Genomic DNA, 18,815 nt, shown 5'->3' with positions numbered 1-18,815 from the left:
TAAGGAAGAAAGTGAATTAAGCTGATACACATGGTTAAAAGCAAGAGTAATGGGATGGAATTCAATAAAGGAAAGTACGAGCTGAACATCAGGGGAAAAACACTTTGTCAAAAAGATATAGTATCCTGTGGCATTGTCCCCCATGAGAACAGTCATTGCATTTTTCCCCAAAACATGGCAGAAAACATGCTGGAGGGAGCTAAACTCTGAACGCAACTATCTAACGCTTACTTTGCATTTGCAAAAAAAGCAGTTCCAATTCTCTGTACTTTTGACATCCTTCCTCAGTGCTGGGGAACACCCCAGTGAAACACAAACACATAGCCACTGTTCCCATTAAGGTCTGGATTTTGGTCCCCTGATAGGATGGGAAAAACATTTTGGCACAAACAAAAAGTGTTGATTTTGCCATGACCACAACTAAAACTTAAACTGTTCAATTACAGGAAGATATTGAGGGTCACTGCTGGTTGTAAACACTTCATATGCAACTCGTGCTGAGATGAATATCTTGGTGACCAGGCAGGTGTCAGCCCCTTTGATTTGACCAAATTCAATTCTAAATGCATGTACATTGGAAGGAATAATTTCTCCTACAGGGGATTAGAAAGAGCAAGATTAGTATAATTAGGTTACACTTCTTGTGCTTTTGCACAAGCAGGAGAAATACAACTGAAGGCTCCATGCAGTTGTCTCCTCCATCTGCAACTCTCTATAAAAGGAATGCCTCCAAGTTCCATCTAAATAGAATTTACTTATCATAAGTCTGTAAGGACAAGAGAAAATTGGACAGAGGGGGACTAGAGAAAGGAAAGTAGCCCTGAAGAGGCTACATTTGAGAACTAATTTATCTACATTAACTGTTTGGAATTCACTGAGTTAAAAGTATTCCAAGACGAAGATGACTGTTTCTAAAGTGTTTCTTCTTTTGATTTGACACTAATTTAAAGTAGGATTCTTTGAAGTAAGTCATTATCAAATAAAGAAATATCATAGCCTAGACCAGATTGAGACCTTTTGTATTTAAAAACCACTTTCTTCCTAAGTATCCTTTGGTTCAAATTATCTTCTCAAGTGGACTCTGAATCTGGGACTCTGGTGACATGTCTTTCTCCTTCTTTGCAAGGGGGTAAGTGAAAGGGGAATGAATCTGTGCAAGGTGTTCCTCCTCCAAACCAGAAGGCTTATAGTCTCACTGGAAAACACTGTCATTTGAAAAAAGGAAAGAAAGGACAGGCTTAGGGAGGAACCACTGCATCACTAAGACTAAATACATAGGCATCCATTCTTTTTACATCTGACATTGGATTGTGAGAAAGGTCTGAGTTTTCACACAAAGCCCAGGTTACCAGAGAATAGCAACCAAAGCAATGGGCTAGCCAGGGAAGCTAATAAATAATTTGTTCTAAGCATCACAACAAGCAGACCTACTCCACTGGAAAGCAATCTGTTTAAAAGGCAAGAAAAGAGGAGCAGAGAAATTTTATCTGCTATGAATACCAGAAGCTTATTCTATCAAGAACAGTCTCTTCAGCAGCCATAACTATTTCTGCTGTAAATAACACGGGTATGTATTAAATCAGAGCCAAAAATCCTTCCAGAATTCACCAGTATTTAGGTCATCCGCACTCTATTGACAGGCACTGAACTCTGAAACCATAATGATGTAGCTCAGCAACAGTGCAAGCCTTCCCACTAATGAGGCCCTTTTTCCATGAATAATGAGGATGGACATCAGCTCTGTTGCCAGGTACATAATATAAACACAATTTAACACATGGCTTTTGGTAAGGCAGTGTGTCTGCTTGCAAGGCTGAGGTTTCGCATAACGAGATCCAACTTTTTAGCCCAGGGTGGGGGCAGACTGCTCAAGGAAATAATTTGTTCATATGTTATCAAAATACAATAAATCAGGTTTGGTCTTAGTCAAAAAAAAGGCAGCAGAGTGGGACCAAAGAAACTGCACATAGGAAAGTATAAATGAGTTCATTGTTTTATATTCCAATAAATCTTACAACACATGAAGCTGATGAGTTCTAAAATGAGCTGAGACTCCCTGAGACGGGCCTTCCGAGACTCATGAACTGTAAGGGTTATACTGGTTAAGCCCATGTTTGCTGAGTTCTTATGCATACCTAGTGAATACACACACCTTTGTTTATATATGGCAAAGCATGAGTTGAAACTGCATGGGTTCAAACAGACAAAGTAAGAAGAATTTTATTTTGAAAAGCCTAATTTGTCACATTTACAACCTCAGTTTTGACTCTATCAGCTGCTTTTGAGAAAATAAAACGCATCTTCGAGTTTTATCAACTTCCACAACACAAAGTGCCACCATGGTATTGTTTAAAAGTAGGGACCAGTGCTTTAGTGCAAAAGTAGAGCTGGCCCAGGAGTTTAGTCTGAGATTTGGGAGGGCATGGCTTAATTCCCTGTTCTGTCACAGTTCTGCGACCTCCTAGGGCTATTATCTCATAACTAAATTAAAGACTAGAAACTGTCAACGTCCTATGGTGCCTGGGGCATAAAAGTGGGCATTTCTATTTACCTGCTTGTTAACATGCGAAAACAGCCCATGGGGATTTGCACCTGTGTCACAGGAATTACTGAAATACAAGGACCTACAAGAAAGACCCTGGTGTTACCACTTTAACTGCAGATTTCTTCAACCAGACTAAGCACAACCAAGATGCCTCCCAGAGTCATTACTGCTACTGGATGGCAGTACTGAAGGGTCTGGGTAACATTTTGGTTTCTGCTTTGAATGGTCTGACTCCAGAAAGAGTTGAAAACATTCCAGGCTGGACTGGTAGCAGTGACTATCACTAACCTTGCCTCTAATCATCTGTAATTATCAAGATAACTAATTATCTATTGTTAAATAACCTCAGTTCTGCCACAGTCTACTGCAGGGGGCTGAAATTTGGCAGGATGATTGTGCTAGTATCAAGCCAGTGGTCTGCTCCCAGCCTCATTACAATTTATCTTAATTTCCTAAGTTATAAGATGTTAAAAGAAAGCAGTTAGCACATATTCAGCGGAAGCTTCTGCAATGTTTTCAGTTCTACCCTGCAAAGATTCTTTTCTCATCAAGTACATATATCTCAGTACTCCAATAAATTTACGCATCATCCTCTTGCCACTGTTCCATGTAATGATACGGGGCCAAGTACTGGGGCTGACAGCGAGAACCATCTGTCTGTGTGGGCTCTTACTGTTCTGCTTTTTGGCATCCAGGCAATGCAGCAGAGCATGTCAGATGAAGAGCAGGCAGAAGCCACAGAGGAAAGGGTAGATGGAAAAGCTGTCTGGTAAGACAGGAGTTGGAAAGTGGATGAGGATATGTATCATGACCCTGAAGACAAGACTGAGACAGGTAGTTAGGAGAGGTAGAAGAATGGCATTGGGAATTAACGGTACTGGCTGAACAAGGAGCCTCTGGTAGGAAACGGGAGCAATAGAAAGCTGAAACCCACCACACAAAAGAGAAGATGATTCAGTAGACAAATTAGACAGAAGATCAACTAAGGGCAGGCTGGAAAAGATGCTAATTCCTTCAAAGAAACAAAAAGTGGCCACAGCACTACGGATATTGGCTCCAGAGCCCATATCAGTAGTCATTTATACAACAGTATCTCAAATGATGCCCATCTACCTTTTCAAGAACTTGGGAAGTTACAAGTCTTAAAATCGCTGTTCGAAGAACACCAGAGAGGCTGTAAGAGCTAGTAATTACGAACATATTAAAAGCAACAAGATCAGCCTAGAGAAAGAGTTAAAGAGACATCAAAATTACGGCTACCTGTTTCACTTAATTCAGCTATATGATTCATGCATGTTACGACTTCATTTTTAGTTACATGATTACACAATATTCCTTTCATAAACTCCCTTGCCATATTCCAGTGCATAGAATGAGACTTTTCTGAGGATGACTGAGGACTATGTAGTAGCACAACAGCAAACTGATGGCTGTAGGATTCCTAATTCACTTGTTGTTGAACTTGGAACATGGACAGCAAGTAAGCCAGGGTCTGCAGGAAGAGGATGAAGAGTGGCACTGTGAAGACTGATGAACACTGCTCAAGAGAACTGGATTGTACTCCTGTTTCTGTCACAAAGTTTCTACACGACACAAGGAAATTCCATTTAACTTAAACTAAACAAAGTATGCCAGTTGGTGCTTCTTATTTTGTCCTTTCTCTGTTTGAGACCCTCATGTTTGAATTTAAGTTCAAAGGGCTAGAGCTGAAGTCAGCAGGAGCTGTGATTTGAACGTAAAAAGTGATGTAATGCTCCATAAACCAATGCTTACTGAAAAATACTGAAAATTAATGTGAAAAGTTCACCTAGTCTTCTGAGCTTTCCAAGTTTTCCCCATAAGACATGAAGTCTGCTACTCACTAGACTGATGTGAAGTTAAATCAATTAATGTTTGTAAAGCACTTGTATGCTACTAACTCAACATTCATAGAAAAGTCCACAAGGGACCTGATAATTCTTTCTTCAGACAAGGTCTGAATAGCATGCAATGAAAAGTCTGCAGAACCTAAACAGTTATTCTCTAAACATCAACAGAAAGCAAAGAAAGCTGCTAGTGAGTGAGTTCCATTACCCTATACAATGAATAAAGCATGCCGTGGCAGAAAAAACGGACAATGTTTGATCTTTGGATTAAGGACTCAGTAAGGGGATCTATGAAGCTCATGCCAGTCTCCTTAATTACAGTGTCATCAGCAAGTTTGCTGATGACACCAAACTGGGAGGTGTGGTAGATACACCAGAAGGCTGTGCTGCCATTCAGCGTGACCCGGACAGGCTGGAAAGTTGGGCAGAGAGGAACCTGATGAGGTTCAACAAAGGCAAGTGTAGGGTCCTGCACCTGGGGAGGAACAACCCCATGCATCAGTACAGGCTTGGGGTGGACCTGCTGGAGAGCAGCTCTGTGGAGAGGGACCTGGGTGTCCTGGTGGACGACAGGTTAACCATGAGCCAGCAGTGTGCCCTGGCTGCCAAGAAGGCCAATGGCATTCTGGGATGCATTAGGAGGAGTGTGGCCAGCAGGTCGAGTGAGGTTCTCCTCCCCCTCTACACTGCCCTAGTGAGGCCTCATCTGGAGTACTCTGTCCAGTTCTGGGCTCCCCAGTTCAAGAAAGATGAGGAGCTACTGGAGAGAGTCCAGCGGAGGGCTACAAGGATGGCGAGGGGACTGGAACATCTCTCCTACGAGGAGAGGCTGAGGGAGCTGGGCTTGTTCAGCCTGAAGAAGAGAAGGCCGCGAGGGGACCTAATATATACTTACAAATATCTGAAGGGTGGGTGACAGGAAGATAGGGCCAAGCTCTTTTCAGTAGTGCCCAGCGACAGGACAAGGGGCAGTGGGCACAAACTGAAGCACAGAAAGTTCCACCTGAACATGAGGAAGAATTTCTTCCCTCTGAGGGTGACGGAGCACTGGAACAGGCTGCCCAGGGAGGTTGTGGAGTCTCCTTCTCTGGAGATATTCAAGACCCGCCTAGACAAGGTCCTCTACAGCCTACTGTAGGTGACCCTGCTTCGGCAGGAGGGTTGGACTAGATGACCCACAGAGGTCCCTTCCAACCCCTACCATTCTGTGATTCTGTGATTCCGTTTCCTAAATTTTAAGAGTTTGACTTATAAACTTTGCTTCTGTGTGTACCATATAAAGAAAATGTATATGAACTTACCATCATACTTTGCTAAGACTGCCTGGACATCTGCATACGCCTGCAGTTCCAACAAAGCCTCTAGTAGGTTTTCATGGATGTTGAACATGCTGAGCAGAGGAAACTCCTTCATCAACTAAAATTAACAACATATGAAAGGGTTAGATTATTCATATGGAAAAGGGTTTCTTGTTCAAAATGTATTGAAATAACCAACGTGAAGTTAAAGCCCCTCAGTTTCCCTTGTTCTTGGCTCTTTCCCAGAGTTCACTATTATCTCAGGAATTTCTGAGCTCTTAATGGACACTGGGTCAAATTTCTTGACAAGACATGGTTTGCATAGGATGCAATTAATCAAATTCAAGAACACAGCTACCTGAATACATAACTCTCATTCAATTAACAGGCTTATTCAAAGTGAAGAAGAGTTATCTTGTTGTACTGGAAAAGAATCTTGTACAACAATGTAACTCCTCAAACAAACAAACAAAAACCCCAAAAAGAAAGAAAAGGCAGTAACAATAGAAAAGGTAAAGTTTACACAGATCTAACATTATAATTAAAGAATCCATCTTGTACGGCAAACTGAATGAAATGTGTAGTTAAAATAGTCTAATCCATTTACATGTAAGTGCCTTTACTTTATGAACTAACCCTCTGAAAGATACCAGGGATTTGTTCTTACACTTCCTCAGTTTCAGTGTCTGCATAGATTTAAATGCCTGAAGCTGATATTCTATTGCATCTCTTGTTTGAAGCCATACTTAATAGAAGCATCCATGTCTTTTACTGCACAATTGATTAAATAATATTTTTTATTGTCAGAGTGATTCTCTGAAGAGTTGAAGTGTTAGAAGATCCTCGCTTCCTTGCGTCCTCTTTATGGCTGTTATACCTTAACTGCCTACATTATGTATACTCAGCACAAAAAGGTCCCACACAGTGTAGAACTAGGATAGCCAATGTTACTGCTGTTCTTCAGGAACTTGCACGGTAACACTATCATTTACAATCTCTCTGCGATGGTTTATGGGAACGGAAATACTATAACAAGCCAAGGAAAGAAAATGATTCAAGGTCAGCCTTGCTCAACTTGAAAATAGCAAGCTGGACCTGCAAACTCTGTCACTTAATAAACCTACCTTTGAAGATATAAATAGAGAAAAACTGATGAGAACCAGCAAATCTTAATCTCACAAACAGGTCACATAAACAAAAATAAACCAGGAGTGAAACAAGAGGGGTGGAGACTCACCAATAACTTCAGAAAATGAGAAACTAGTAATGCACTAGAGCTTCTTCACTCTGTTAAGGAAGAGACCTTACGAGTTAAACAGAGATGCAAAGCGCAGAGAATTTGTTCCTTGTGTTAATGGTCTGGCATAAGCTAATGTAAGACCTATTCTGACCTTAATGGATAGCCAATTTTAGATAGACCTATCTGGGTAGTACTGACTTTGCCGCAGTTTGAGGGTTGTTAAAATATCACAGGCAAGGATGGCCATGCTTTGTTTAACTGATTATATAAATTTCTGGTGAGAATCATGATCACTGAGACAGTACACGGAAGAGCCCACTGAATTTTTTATGCTAGGGGCATGGGGACGGCCATAAGGCTCCTAGTTTCAATGGTAGGAGCTGAGCCTGTGATGAACACAAACAAAACTGCACATTTTGCAGGCTTTTCTCCTTCTCCAGTTTTCAAAAAAAAATGGACCACAGGCCTTGGTGCTCATCTAGGTAAGTGGAAGGATTTGACAGTAAAATAAAATGTTTAAGTCACTGCTCATGAAGAAAAATAACTGCAGGTGAAAATTCACATAGCTGGATTCATTAGTTAAGGATCCAGCATAAAGCCTACTTCTCTTCATTCTTGTCCTTACCATTGCATTTTTAACAGAGGAAGCTACTATTTGGCAGGAAAAAGCATGACAGAATCTGGCCCTACGTAAATAGTGATTTAAAGTTCAGAATGAACATATTGCAAAGCAACTCCTCCAAGGGATTAAGAAAGATTATCCTGGCTCATTGACAATGAATAATGGCTGGCAGAATAACATTCCCTCCATCAGTGAAGAAAAGTGAAGAGCTGCAGCTCATTATAGATGTACTGTGGCCAGTAAAAGCTCTCACTCTGCTTCTCCATTTCTCACTGACATCACTCACTGATTATTTTTTTCTATTATAATTAGGTTCTATCAGAGTGATAAACCCTGCCTAAGACAGCAGCAGAATAAAGGTCACTGTGTGGACTGCCAGGCCTCCAAACTGACAAGTGTTAATAAAAGTTTAATCTGGGAAAGGTCGAATGTTAAAAAGTCCAACCCAGTTATAATGAACTCAGCTGATATTGTAGCTACAAAAATAAAACACCTCTAAGTAGCCACTCAGCTATTTGAACACTGTGCACAAACAACAGCACATTTGCTATTAAAAAAAAAAGAAAAGAAAAAGAAGAGAGGACATGAATTCCTTTCTCTGTCATCTCAGGATGTATACAGTTTTCACCGCAAATAATTTTCAGCCACAGTAAAAATTTGTTTTTTCAGAAAGTCTCCAGAAAATGAAGCTACTTAGATGGAAGAATATTATGACAGGTCCTCTTTTAGGCCTCACAGTGAAAGCAAACACTGGAGAAGAAAAAAAATGCCACAAAGCTTGCAACCTAGGCCTGCTGGATGGTCAGGGCAGGCCAAATACTGTGTCATGCTGAGGAGCACGGGAGAGAGGACAGTGAGCCTGCTCCCCTCCCCAGCAGACGGAGAGGGAGGCTGGCTCATATTCCACACAGGGATGTAAAGATGGGCACCTTATCCCTGAACACCAGGTGAAGAATGCACCCTGCAGTTCCCCAGACCTGTACAGCATCGAGCTCTAATATGGACTCTTTGCACCCAAAGATTTGTTTTCTGTGAAGGTACAGAGTAACATCTGCCAAATTGTTTGGTTTCATTCTCTTTATGTGTTTACTGCAACCTGAGAAATACTTTCATCCGAGTGACAAGCACTGCACTTAAAGAAAAGACGAAGGCTCTGTTATCATCTTTCTCCACACCTACAGATCTCAACAGACAGTCGTCAAATTCAGCACTCTAGATTTCTCACCAAAGCCGCTACAGCTCTTTACATAAACACTAGTTAGGACTAAAAGTTTCATTTCACAATTCCAGCTGGTTGGTTCCGTAGCCCAGCTGTGCTCCGCTGGGCAAAGCTTATTTTCACAGCATCCGAAAACAGACACCACACGGCTATGAATATTCCCCTACAATACAAGGATGTCCAAACAGCTATTGAACATACTATACCAAATCTATGTTCACAAGGATTTTACTTTGAACTTGCATTGGTCATAATACTTTCTAGTGATGAAATTCAGACCTGGGGGTGGATTAGCCCATATTCTGCTCTAATTGCTCTGCACGTCTGGGGGGAAATAGACAGGTGTAGAAAGTGGAATTGCTTTGAAAGATTCATTAGGTATACCGCAAATATACAGAAATGGTAGCTTTTGCAGATAATGAATAATTTTTAATTTTTAGATAAGTAATATTTTGGAAGTGTAAGTTTGCAGAAAAATCCTGGAACTAAGTCTGACACAACCAGATATCTTATCACAAGTCCTGGGAGGGCCGTATGTCCAGACTCACCCCAATCCATATTGAAGGGTGTAGGTTCAATGATTTTGTGATGGATATGAAAACATGACGCTCACAAAAATGCTTTATGGTAGAAGGAAATCCACACCTGATTTACTGGATGAAGAACAAGTTTTATCTCCCAGAACAGTTTAATGAAGAGGACTCCCTTCCCTGAGAATATTTCAGTCATCAGCATTTTCTCATTTAGATCTAATTTTGGAAGAATTTTCAAGGAATGTAGCTTTAACTGTTGCATCCATTATTCTCCCTGTGATGACATTAATGTCATACATCAATTAGCAATGATACATTATCTGTGTAGAAAACAGCTTTACGCTACAGTTTATGCCTATGACTAGACCATGGGACTCAAGGGAATACACAGGTGGATAAATGAATGATCTTATATATAACCTGGTGCCGACACATTTATTCTCCATTTGCATTATGGCTGTATGCATGGTCACATATTTTACGGGAAGTGCATGCAACCATTCATTGCTGCTTATACTCATATCTTCTCAACAAACAATAGCTTTTTTAAATCAGTGTATTCAACTGAATGCATTCATAAACATGAAAACTGAATTTAGGTTAAAATGAAGAAACAACAAGAAGCAAACAAGAGATTCAATGGAAACAGTGAAACTGTTACAACCTTAATTCCTAATGTATTTGCTCCTGCAGCTGGTATCTGAAATGGTAAAATCTGTCCCCTAAAAGAGGAATGACTGAGGCCGTCACCTTCCAGGTGCGACCGTTCACCACCATTGAAGAGTCAAGCACACAGTATGGATAACACTGTTATTTTCACAAGCGCTTTGCATAACCTGCTTTCTTGTATATGACTTGTAATCTGTAAGAACTGTTAACTGAACAAAGTAGAAAAGGCAAAACTTCAAGCCATTTCTGAGTAGAAAAACAGAAACCTCCATTTCTGTGGGCTTCACTGTCTACAGCTGAGCTTCCAGATGTCTAAGCTCTGACTGAAGCTTACCCTGGGCTTGAGGCATTTGCAGTATGTCACTCCACACTGACTCTCTGATGTCTAATAAGATATGCTAATGCTTAAGTTTTTCTCCTGGCCAGCTCACCCAGCAACGACAGAAGGGAAGCAACATTGTCTGCAGACTAAGGCTAGCACACAAGAAGGCTCTGTTAACAATGTCACATGCTTAGAAATTAGGCAAACTCCTGGTCCTAAAAGTGCAACTCCTTCCAGCGTGGTCTCATCGTGAGTGGGATTCATGTGATGTAACCAGACATTCTTGTAGCTCTCAGAGTTGAAAAATGATCTGAAATACACTGGACCTACCTGAATTAAAGTTCTGCCTAATAACAGCAAAAGTAGCATTCTGTCATTTAAGGCATTTCTCTATGTGCTACATTCCTTTTGGCAAATAATCATGGTTTTGTTTGGAAGCAGCTTTGCAGTTACTCTTTTACAGCTCAGAGAGGATAGAAGCTAAGAACCCAAATCTGCCAGATCCTCTTCTTTGGAGCTTGGAAACGATTAGCAGTAGTATCCACATACTTTCATCCACATGTGGAATTCAGGGAATTTGACATGTCATCTAACAGCTGAACTTCAGAGTATCAGAGAAGAGATCCAGCTCCAGTTTATACCATCTGTGGGATGGCACAAGTATAAAATCTGCTGACATTTCATTTTTAATTTAGCAAATGTGAGTTTAGTCCTGGTGCTCCATAATATTCACAGATAATAGGACTTCTCTTCAATGCAGGATTAACAATGAGTCAATAAAGTGAAAAATATCTTACTGACCATGCAAACTCCAAGGAAATATGCTAGAACATGCAGCCTTTATGTTCTCTCTTAAGGAAGATTAAAGCTTTCTGAGTACAACTTGAGTTCCTTAAGGAATGTAATTATGAAAATGCTGTTATTTCGACTGTGTTGTAAAAATGCACTTACTTCAGGAATAAAGAGAATTTTAAAGGCAGATGTGGCATGAAACCAGAAGAGTGCAAGTTGTTCCAGATTTACTACTAAACAATCACATTACATAAAAGTACTAATGGTGATAAATCATAATAAAGTTTGCTACATCAAAGATTAGTAACTTTATAAAGCATGAAAATACAGTCATTACTCACAGCCCTCTTCAAAAGCATTCCTTTATTTGCATCAACCGAAAGTACTTTTTGCAGAAACTTTGCCGTATTTTTAGAAGTAGATTTTTAAACGAAATTAAAGTGAGGAAATGATCTAGTAGCTCAAAAATGGGCTAGGACACCCCAGAGAGATGGAAGAGTGTAATTAAAGAACAATACAAAGCCCCTGAACACAGAGTGATGCAAGACAGCAGACAAAAAGGAGTCCAAGTTACCAGGGCTCCTACCAACACTATGTGACTAAATTCTAAGACTACATTCTATCTTAATAGAATCACAGTGCTGGAAACCCATAATCTGTATGAGAAACATTATTACTGGGTTTAGGTAGTAGTCGTCACCAAATTTCTAAGTTTTGAGGGTTTTATACAGGATCACAGCCATGACAAAGTGAGGGGTCTGAGTCACATGCAGGTAAAGGGAAGGGATTAGCACCATCAGGGGAATCACAGGAGTCTCCATTTCGTTTAAGAGCCCATCCAAATCAGGGATGTTCCAACCCACCCCTCCCACTTACGAATAACGTGTGAATCTGTGACAGAACAAACCACATTTGAATATACAGACATATGGAAATGTTAAAATCAGCATTTATCACTTGCTATTATTGCAGTGCTTGTGTGCCAGAACAACTGAATTAACTGAAGATACTACTCTATGGTGAAGACTGGCAAATGTCACCATTCACAAGAGCAGCACTCTTCTAAAATCTATGAGATAACTTTTGGTCTCGTTTAACTAAGAAGTAAGTTTTCCTTCAAATTTTAATAAATGGTACTTTAAATAACTGCTACAGATGTTAATAAAGCCAAAATCCCACTCAAGGCAGAGCAGCCAGCTTAACCTGATCTGTGTAACACAAGCCAAAGAACCTGACTCACTAATCCTTGCCTCAAGCACCACTTATTTGGGAGACGCACAGTAGCTGCAGAAGCTGTTTTGTTAAGTTGCCAGGGATCATAACATCTGTATTAGCGATTAGTATGCTCTGTCTTTCACACCGCTTGATAATTCAAGGTGCAGTACAGTGTCCCAGCTATGTATTCCCATTACCTGAGAGCAAATTGCCCGCAAAGTACAGAGAGAAGCGCCTTTGCATATCCTCCACATCCTCTGTTTTTAATCAAAGCAGAACATGAAATACAAATCCAGCACATTTCTGTTTTCTTTCGTAGTAATGGTGAGGGAATCAGCAAAGAGGAGACAGCGAGCAGCTACCCTGCTCACTAGGCTACCCTTGCTCATCAGCACATAGCTACTTGGCTTGCAATACTGTCCACAATAAAGATTCAACATGAAGAGATATTGAAGATTCCCCACAGCCACCATTAAGGCCTTTCACCTCTGCACATACTAGATTTTCCAACATCATTTAGAGCCCACTAGTTTAAATCCTGCTAACACAATCAGCACAACAAATAAAACAACCAGCACTGTACACTTTCTCTTCAGGCACAGTAAAAGAGATCTAGTTCCCTCACAGACCATATTATGCTCTGTTAAAAACAGGAATAAAACTGGAATAACTCTGTTGACTAGACTGGAGTTATTCCAACAATACACTAATCAAAATGAGATCATAAGTTAACTCAATATATACAAACAGTGACAGCTGCTGGTTTCTATAGCAAAATATAGTAAATAATTATCATCAGAAACACAAGCACAACCAACACCTATGTACAATTCAATTACATACTTTCATGAAAATTACAGGTTCATAATTCTCATTAATTCAACTCCGCTAAATAAATGACATCCAAGCAGCAAAGCCAGCAACAAAATGCTATCCGAAAATCAGTCACAGAAGCAACACAAATTCCTACCCAATGTTTTTAGATTAAAAAACCACTGGTTTTACAGTTTTTTAAAAATGGTTTTAAATATCTTCAATATAATATTAAAGAATATGATTTTCCTATCAGCAGCGTATATAATCATAAAATCAAAATCTTATTTAAGTCACCAACAACTCATTTTCTTTCCATGAAGGTGTTTTAAGCATGATCTCAATCTTTTCTTCTACGAAATTCAAATAAGATAATCTAATCCATCAGTAATGTCCTCAAGATGGCCTCATACATGCAATGAATTAAACACTCTCAAATATTTTATTTTTTCAAAGTGGCAAAGACTCACTACATCCCAATCGTATTTCCCAGATGGTGTCATGAACCTCTTAACACTTCATTTCCATCATGTTCCATGTCTTGAGAAATCTGTTTTCAATCTTTCAAACACAAACAGAGCCTCCGCCCTCTGTCCCCTGATGCTAGATTCAGCAGTCCCCAGCCAACATATTCTTCATGTTCTTTTTAGGGTGAATAAATTCATCTCCTCCCTCATCAATCACATAGAAACCTTCAACGACACATTCATGTTCTTCACACTTCTTCATAAGTATATAATTTATGTCTTCTATGAAGAAATGGAGGATATGCATTCATCAGAAAAAAGTAGCTCCAAGTCAGTCTAGGAGAAGCATCTGCGAAGCTAACTTGACCCTACTCTTGCTCCCAGTGTATTGCAGTTGTGACCTACAGATACTGCTGCTTTTATATTTCATGTAGTGACCTGCTAATTCTCAGCTCTGCCTGCTCACAACGAAGAGCTCTAGAGGCATGTAAATCCAGTTCTGAGGATTTGGCTCAGTGTCTGTATGTGGAAAAATACAGAATGCATTGATCCGAGTTGAATTTCTAGAAGCTGGACAAGCTGGAGAGGTGGGCCTGTGTGAACCTCATGAGGTTCAACAAGGCCAAGTGCAAGGTCCTACACCTGGGTCGGGGTAATCCCCGCTATCAATACAGGCTGGGGGATGAAAGGGTCGAGAGCAGCCCTGCTGAGAGGGACTTGGGGGTACTGATAGACGAAAGGCTGGACGTGAGCCGGCAATGTGCGCTCTGGCAGCCCAGAGGGCCAACCGTGTCCTGGGCTGCATCAAGAGAAGCGTGGCCAGCAGGTTGAGAGAGGTGATTCTGCCCCTCTACTCTGCTCTGGTGAGACCTCACCTGGAGTATTGCGTTCAGCTCTGGAGCCCTCAGCACAAGAAGGACATGGAACTGTTGGAGCGAGTCCAAAGGAGGGCTACAAAAATGATCCGAGGGCTGGAGCACCTCTCCTATGAGGACAGGCTGAGAGAGTTGGGCTTGTTCAGCCTGGAGAAGAGAAGGCTGTGGGGAGACCTGATTGCAGCCTTTCAGTACTTAAAGGGAGCCTATAGGAAAGATGGGGACAATCTTTTTAGCAGAGACAGCAGTGACAGGATGAGGGGTAATGGTTTTAAACTAAAACAGGGTAGGTTTAGGCTGGATATAAGGAAGAAATTCTTTACAATGAGGGTGGTGAAACACTGGAATGGGTTGCCCAGAGAGGTAGCGGAGGCCCCATCCCTGGAAACATTCAAGACCAGGTTGGACAGGGCTCTGAGCAACCTGATCTAGTTAGTGGTGTCCCTGCTCACTGCGGGGGAGATGGACTAGATGACCTCTAGGGGTCCCTTCCAACCCAAAACTTTCTATGATTCTATGATGCTGAAATTCTATCTTTACATCTCCTTTGTCTTGCATCCAGTCGTTTCATTTTAGCAGAACGTTCCTACTGATGAGAGTGTTTTTCGTCCTTCAAGTGTCTAACAAAAGGATGACTTTGTGTCTCTGTCATTGCTGCCTTTCAAGATCCACACTGTACTTAACTTCAACCACACACAATTTTCTCTCTAGTGACAGAATAAGCCTTTCATTATAACCAAAGCATTCTGGGTCTTATTTTGCATAAGAAACCTAGGACTAGATGGACCACTGAAGTCCCTGAATCCAGTGGTCTGCATACACAATTAACCATACAAATTGACACCAGAAGAAGGCGGCTTCACAGAGTATCTGTTCCACATAGCCCTACAAATCTCAAAACGCATTCAGCATCCCATAGTAAGCTCCAGAAATTGACATAATTACGATGTGTGACATTTGAATGTGAAATCCAAATTTTATCTTTCTTGTGTATTAATGCCAGAACTTAGAATTCCAATGTTTGTCCTCAAATATTTCAGTATTTGTCCCAGAGTGCCTGTGTAACAAAATTCATGATGAATCAGTGGAGCTGACTGGACTGAAAACAACATTTTTGAAATCAACATTCTCCCAACTGACCGCAAGACTGCAAAACCAGGTTGTTCTTCCTTGTCCCTCTTTCTCACACTCCTAGCCATACAATGGCTGGGTTTTTGACAAGTTCTTTCCCAACACCTGTGTCTGGGAGCCTAGTGATTCTGGGGAGTGAGAGTTGTGTGCTTGAAAATCCCCAGCTAGAGACAAAGCAACAAAGTTACTCACCCCTTGCCACCCGGTAAATTATTTAGAATGAGGACCTGCATCATTATGATGAATTCTGCTCAGTATTTTCAAAAAATATTCATGAGCACCCCAGTTCCAGGAGAAGATGCTGGGTGCTGGATTCCAACGTGGCAGGCATACCTGCGATACTGCTGTTGATGCAAGTGCCTAAGCTCCAGAGAAAGTCACTTCCCTTTTTACATTAAAATTCCCACTGACTAGCAGCGAGAACTTCCCTTTTCACTAGGCAGGTTTTGGGACCATTCATCTGAGCTGCCTAAATCACACTTTATAGGTGCTTCATTCTGGTCTGGAATTCCATTTTGTGCATTTAAAATTTATGTCATTCAGCTTAACTTGCAGAACCCTGTATCTTGCCGGATTCATCTCTACCTCACTTTTGTGCGAGCTGGAAAACAAAGCCTAAGAAAGGAGAAAACAGCAAACACAGGAAACCGGTAAGCTGCTTTACCATCACCTGCCCAGAGCTCTAAGGCTCCATTCCTTCTTCTGTCACAGACTTGCTACCTTGTTACCTCCTCAAAGAATTGTGTTCCTAATCTGCAACCAGGGGAAGTCACTTGAAGAAATGCTGGGCATTCACAGCTATCTCTAAACTTGAGCATTTTACATACTCAAAACATATACACTGCCTTATGCAGACAGCTGCCCCTTCTGCCATTCTGCCATCACCAGAACAGCTACTGTTCGGTGTTTCTCAATTTGTAGCTTTGCAGTTTACTGACTTATGACTACCGTTGGTAGCTCCCCTGCCTACAAAACAGGATTATAATCATCCCCCATCTCAGAGGGAAATCAGTTCATTATTGATTAATTACTTGGTTTTGACTCCTCAGTAATAGGTTTTGCATGAATAAGTAACACTGTCCTCAGGTCTGAACAGTGTGACATAAACAATGCAGAGCCAAACTGCAGCTTCGCAAGGAGCAAACAGAATACTTCAGACCTGTTTAAGTTAGCGGCATTCATTACATGCTTCAGAAAAAATGTTACGTAACTTCATGATTAAATAATTAAAGACTGCACTCTATTGCACGTGTACCAGGATGGGAAATTCAGTCTGTATGGGCAACAGTCCATCTGGTATTTTGTGACTTCAGAGTGTTGCTTTTGTAACCTTGTAAATGATCTCTTAACTTAATCTTTATGTTCATTACACATACAAAATGACTACCAGCAGTGCTGCATGCAGTAGGAATGGATGCTAACTCATAAGCAAATGTGTATCACTTCTACACTACTATTATCTAAGTATCACATGCGAAACAAATCCAAACTCACATCTCTCATCATTTTCACCGCTTCCCTGGTCCTTCCCAGCTTTCTTGCACACATTGCCAGCCTCCTCTTAATATAAACTAACACATTGGTGTCCCTTCCTGTATAAGAGGAAAAAGAAACAGCATTAAGATAAAAAAGATAAAACAAAGGTTCACTTAATATTCCAACACAAAAGGAAACAGTTTTTGTGCCATTTTTTGTTACTTGCTATCATCAATGCTTTCACAATAATTCTGATAAAAAATTACCAAATTCTGCTGATTTAGATGTGGTATAACCTCACTGAAATCAGTGGAATTACTCCAGATATACAGTGGTATAAATAAGGACCTATGGGTTGCCCTTACACCTATGAAATATAAGCAGATCTGAAGGTACAGGGAACGCTACAGGGTATAGACCATCAAGTAATCAACTGAGGCAAGGGAAACCCCTATGAAATTAACATTGGCAAAAACTCGGTGGTCACACACAGAGCATTAAAATTAGTTATCAAATCACATATGTGGTTAAGACAAGAACATCCATGAAAATGCACGTTATATCCTGCCTCTTTTGTAAGTTATGATGTAGATGCTTGTTAACAGGTGATGCAGCGAAACAAATCCTCACCCTCTAACAGTCTTTTCCCTCAATGATTAGAAGAAAAGCAGCATACCCTGAACTTTCAGTTTACAGAGAGCCTTTACTTGTTATCCAGTTATCACCTTCAAATTCCTCACACTGCTAACTGTGGATGGCAAATTTACATGTTTCAGATATGACAGTCCTACATGCCGAAGATGCCCTAACAGCAAAGATGACAGAAACTAAACAGCTGCAATAATTATTCTCTTGGAGAATTCTTTCTTGTTTCATTTCTCATTCTCTTCCCTACAATCCCAATGTGAACTCTCAACCTGTTTCTGGACCAACAGGAAATGAGAGGACAGCTAATCATCTACAAAATTACCATATCGTGAAAATACAAGACACCTGCTACACATGATCTTTGTGCATAGCATGCAGTCTGTAAAGATTTCAGTCTGTTCCTAACATTTTCCAGTCTTTCACAATAAGAACAAGCTGTACACTGAAAACATTCCAAGTACCTACAAATTGTTTTAAAGCTGTGATTACAAATTTCAGACATATTGAAAGGTCTGACTTTAGAAGAAAAAATAAGTAAGGCAGGAATTTCTTTCGCTGTATTCTGTATAATGTAATTCCTTATCTCAGTACTGATTCCTATATATTTAATCCTAAGATGTAGCTAATAAACAATTTATTAGCTACATCTGTTTCAACACGTTTATGTAGTGTAATTAAGAGGTATATGTTTCAGGCCAAGCTTCTTTTCAGAAGGAATCGTCAAACGGCATTGACTTGCTATGAAAGCAAGATAACCTTTCAGTCCATAATTTTCTGAGGTGACTAATGATTTGGGGTGACTAACATGAGTCACTTTAAAAAGAAGATTGACCACACTTTCTATAAACTAGCACCTTTTGAAAGAAGTTAAACTGGGTACTCACAGTCATTATTTACTCTTAAAATTCACAGTCCAACATAAAATACTGTATGAAGGAGATGGAAGACATGAATAAACAGAAATATAAAGCAATATGCTGTTGTTCAATAAATTAGTAGTAGCCATCTAGCACACACAGGCTACAGAAATAGCATACTTCTATTTGCCTGCACAAACTTAACCAGGTTATCTTGGACATAAGCAT

At 40.4% G+C, this 18,815-nt stretch overlaps 1 protein-coding gene across 5 annotated transcripts in view; it reads right to left on the bottom strand.

The window, feature by feature from the left end:
• The window catches only part of ST7 (suppression of tumorigenicity 7), a 153,617-nt gene that overhangs the window by 30,788 nt on the left and 104,014 nt on the right, over nt 1-18,815 (bottom strand). For all 5 annotated transcript variants that reach the window (XM_075428265.1, XM_075428269.1, XM_075428268.1 and 2 more), the window contains 2 exons: nt 17,101-17,198; nt 5,712-5,826 (listed from right to left, as the gene is read on the bottom strand). In XM_075428265.1, the coding sequence (XP_075284380.1) occupies nt 5,712-5,826; nt 17,101-17,198 (213 nt within the window). The remainder of the gene's footprint in view (nt 1-5,711; nt 5,827-17,100; nt 17,199-18,815) is intronic.

The sequence above is a fragment of the Opisthocomus hoazin genome, chromosome 8 (assembly GCF_030867145.1).
Source record: "Opisthocomus hoazin isolate bOpiHoa1 chromosome 8, bOpiHoa1.hap1, whole genome shotgun sequence".
NCBI lineage: Eukaryota > Metazoa > Chordata > Aves > Opisthocomiformes > Opisthocomidae > Opisthocomus > Opisthocomus hoazin.
Note: the sequence above shows the minus strand (reverse complement) of the source record. Positions and strands in the feature narration are given on the sequence as shown.